The sequence below is a fragment of the Cryptomeria japonica genome, chromosome 5 (assembly GCF_030272615.1).
Source record: "Cryptomeria japonica chromosome 5, Sugi_1.0, whole genome shotgun sequence".
NCBI lineage: Eukaryota > Viridiplantae > Streptophyta > Pinopsida > Cupressales > Cupressaceae > Cryptomeria > Cryptomeria japonica.
In genome coordinates, this window is record NC_081409.1 from 546,164,772 (window position 1) to 546,169,436 (window position 4,665).

A 4,665-nucleotide genomic window follows, 5' to 3' on the forward strand; every position below is an offset into this window, starting at 1 on the left:
GCACAATAGGTTTGAGATACTCTTGAGAGCCCATAAATGAAAAGTTTCATGTGACAATTTCACTTCCTTGCCACACTATGAAATAAAATAAAATAAAAAAACTTAAGATATATAAATAAATTATAATGCAAAAAAACTATATTTTTCACAAATTTTATATATAATCTTATAAAATATTACAAAATAATAATGACTTACATAATATTAATTTATTAAATTCAAAAAATCATTAAGATACAAGTGTAAATTATCTTACAAAAACATTTATATATTTCATAAATGTTATACATGACCCTATAAAATATCATAAAATAATAATAATCTCTTTACATAAGATTGAATTGGAGAGTGTCAAATCCAAACACCATCTCAAAGAGATCAACATCTCCCTTCCTATGCTCTGAACAATCCACCTTGTTTACATCCATGGATTCATCCAACAACATGGTTTCATCATCTCTAGTTGAAAACCCATCCAATAGAAAAGACAAGTTAAGCTCAGGTTTCCATGGCAAGATAGAAGAGATGTTTGTAGTGCTGCTACTGCTGCTGTCACTGATAGGAGAAGACTGGAAAAAAGAGAGAGAATCACTTATCATGGGCACATCATTGTTGCAGGAGGATTTGTTCTCCTTTGAATCATTCAAACTCCTAATGTACTCCCTTAAAATGGAGCTGCTTTCATGGCCGCCACCTCTTGTACATCTTCGGCGCCCAGATTGTCTACGCTTGGTGGCGTTCCAGTGGTTTTTTATTGCATTCTCTGTTCTTCCTGGAATTCTTTTTGCAATCTCCACCCATTTATTTCCCAGTACTCTATGTGCCCTTACGATCATTCTTTCTTCCTCCTCACTCCATACATCTCTCTGTGCAATGCCGAATCAAATTAATGGTGGAATGAATACAATACAATTCAATGAAGCTAATCTAGTAGTCAAAGAAATTTGAATGCCTAATCCTATCAGGCCTTTAAATAGAATGTTTTACCAAAGAAAACGTGGGCTATCAGAAGTCAAAGGTTTAGAAACGAGTGAATCATCATTAGTTTTTTGAATTGGTCTACGGGTCAAAGATAAAAATAGCAAGGGAATAGAAAGAGACCAATCAATCACCTTAATGCCAGGACGTAAATGATTGTGCCATCTTTCTCGGCACTGCTTTCCCACACGACCTGTCAGCATTTCTGCTATTTGTGACCATTTGTGCACCCCATGCTCTTCCACCACTTTCACAAGCAACCTGCACCAACATAACTGCTTCATGGAATATGATGATCCAAAATATTGATCTAAATAAATTATAAAATTCAGAAATTAAGCGAATATGATGATCCAAAATATTGATCTAAATAAATAATAAAATTCAGAAATTAAGTCATTCACGGAGTGTCCGATGCAAACAAAAACCTGCACAATACAATCCAGAAACTAAGCAGTAATAACTTGGTTCATAAGATATGATCCAAAACATGGAGGTAAACAAAAACCTACGGAAACAAAACAATAATAACATAACTCTTTCACTGTAATGCCCAACATATTCCTTTTTATCTTTCAAAATTATAATGGCCACAAGATATGATAAATGATTTCAAGTTCTTTAGAATCCGATTCTGGTAACTTGTGTCTAAGTGATTGAAGTCATTAAACCCTGTCATAATCTGTTCAAAGAATGTTTTCTGTGAACTGGGTCTTAATTTTACCATGATGGGGTGATCAGTTGTTAAAGGAAAATGGTATTTTTATATGGGGCACCACAGGAAATCAGCATTTCTGTGAAAAAAACATGAAGAACATCAAACCCATTTCTTCTGGTATATTCACATGCATGAGTGACATAGTTTTCAGTCAATTACTTAAACAACAGCTGAGACATCTGATCAAAATAGGAAAAACCCAACCAATACAACTCATTTCTGAGAGAAGATCAGAATCGCGCCATTCAATTTTTTTAATAGGGTACCCAGGATAGTGTTGATAAAAAATCGTTGGGTGTTTCAAGATATACGATAAAAGTGGCTGTTTGAACCAAAATCATTCAATATAGAAGCTCCAAAACAGAAACCACATTCAAAATCCACCAAAAAAAACTACTTTTTTGAAGTTTTTCAGCATCGGTTACAAAAAGAAAACCAGAGGAAAAGGGAAAAAAATAGCCTTAAAAGAAGAAGAAGAAGAAGAATACCTATCTTCCTCTGCGGTCCACTGGCCCTTAATCACATTCTGCATCTGATGCCCTCGGTTTCGAGTAAGAGTACGGATTGGCTTCTGATTTTGATGAAGCTGGTAATCCAGATTTATATCCCTATCAGGTGATAAACTGATAGAGCTCTCATGTCCACTTACCAAAGTATTTGCCAAATACCCAACTTGTTTAGAAGCAGATTTTATGAAATGGTCTGGTTGGCTCATTTGTATGTCATGTCCATGATTGTGCACACCAGTAGCTGCAAACTGATCAGCCAAGGACATTTTTCCCTGTTTCAATGAAGAATACCGAAATTGATATGGGAGAGAAGAACACCCTGCATGCTGCGCTGGAGAGTAAAATGGCTATTTATGCCAATATCCCTAATTTTTCAAAAATTTGAGGATGTTGTAAGAATAATCAGAAGTGTTATTTGTCAATAAATGCTATTAAACATCCCATTCACGTCTAATAATGAAGAAATTATACAGATTGGTCAAAGGTGGAAAAAAATAAAAAATAAAATAAATTGACTGATTAATATACTGCCCTCTAGGCAGGCCTAACAAAAGGGTGATGTCCTTGAACAAGAGCTGTAAAAACAACAATAATATTCATTATATATGTATATTAATATTTCAAATAATTATGATTTATAATTTTATATTAAATAATCAGAATTATGAATTAGTTAAGCTTGATCAAATTTATCACATTTATTAATTTTGTCTTATTATTATTATTTATCAATAAATGCTATTAAACATCTCATTCTTTTTTAATAATAAAAAAATTATATACATTGGTCAAAGTTGAAAAAATAAAATAAAATCAAGAGACCCAACAAAAAAATGATGTCATTGAACAAGAATTCATCAGGCAAGGTATATTACACTCACATATGGATGCTAAAAATTAATAGCATTTAATTTGACATGTTTGTGACACTTAAATGCACGAAAAATAAAAAATAAATTTTTTTTTTTGTTTTTGTCTTTAATAAAAATATAATAATAAGAATATATTAAAACATAATAACATAATCATATCTTAATAATAATTTAATATCAATTACAATCTCATAATATAATAATAATTTAATATTAATTATAATATAATATTTTTTTAAAAACAAATATGATATCTTTCAATGTACTTTACTTATATTCCTCTAAAATAAGTATGCTAGTATAAGGGAGAAACACATAATGTAAAAACAATATATATATGTAAATAATAATATTTAATATAATTATGATTTATAATTTTATGTCTATTAAAAGTTACTTACTAATTAATAAAACGTTTAAATATCTTATAATTTGAAAATATCATAAATCATAATTCAATATTTTATTATCAAATGTCAATGTTCTTAAAACAATAATACTCATTCTATATGTATAAATAGTAACACGTAATATAATGATGATTTATAATTATATGTATATTAAAATTATAAAAATAATAGTCATGATTGTTAATTAATAAAATATTTAAATATCTTATAATTTGAAAAAAATCATAAATTACAATTATGTGTTTTAAGATTAAATTATCAATTAATTCTCCAATCTCTTTAGCTTCACTCGATTCTCCTATTTCTTTAGTTTTGCATTGGAGAGTAAAATGTCCATTTATGACAATATCCATAAACTTCCAAAAATTTGAGGGATGTTGTAAGAATAATCATTTGTGAATTTATCATGCCCATTTATTTTGTCTTCTTTGTTATTTATCAATAAATGCTATTAAACATCTCATTCCTCTCCACTAATGAAAAAAACATATAGCTTGGTCAAAGGTGGAAATATTAATTAATTAATTAATTAATTAAATAAATCTGACTACTACTTTCCTCCAAAATATGTTGCCCTCTGGACAAGCCCAACAAAAGGGTGATGTCCTTAAACAAGAGTTCATAAGGGAATAACGCGTATATGTAAAAACAAAAATAGTCATTATATATGCATAAAGAATAATACTTAATATAATTATGATTTATAATTTTATATATATTACAAATTATAAAAATAATAATAGTCATGATTGTTAAAAAATAAAATGTTAAAATATCTTATAATTTGAAAAAGAATCGTATATCATAATTCAATGTTTTATCAAATGTCAATACAAGATTAAATTTTCAATTAGTTGAAGAACATACAACCTGTTGAAATGTATAAATTAAAACAAGACAAGTAATGGCTTATGAAGACTTGAAATGGGGGATATAGGAATGACATAACCAAGGGCTTAGATTTGAGCATGGTCTAGGGAAAACACCCTTATAGAAATCTTTATCACAATATAGGGAAGATTGGGGAATAAAACACCTACAATCAGGCCAAAATTATAGCCCCTAAAACCACACAAGCATTCATGGTTCACACTATTTTCACAATTTTGTTGCTATATTTTTTTGCAACAATAAGCTCTTGCTATTTTTGACCAAATCTTAATTCTTCATAAAACTAA

The 4,665-nt window shown here is 29.3% G+C and overlaps 1 protein-coding gene across 1 annotated transcript; it reads right to left on the bottom strand.

The window, feature by feature from the left end:
- Positions 1-304: 304 nt before the first annotated feature.
- Positions 305-2,556, bottom strand: LOC131034579 (transcription factor MYB64). Its single transcript, XM_057966113.2, has 3 exons — positions 2,185-2,556; positions 1,113-1,239; positions 305-866 (listed from the first exon to the last, which is right to left on the bottom strand). The coding sequence occupies exons 1-3, from the start codon at positions 2,469-2,471 to the stop codon at positions 327-329; spliced, it is 954 nt and encodes a 317-aa protein (XP_057822096.2). The 5' UTR covers positions 2,472-2,556; the 3' UTR covers positions 305-326.
- Positions 2,557-4,665: the final 2,109 nt, after the last annotated feature.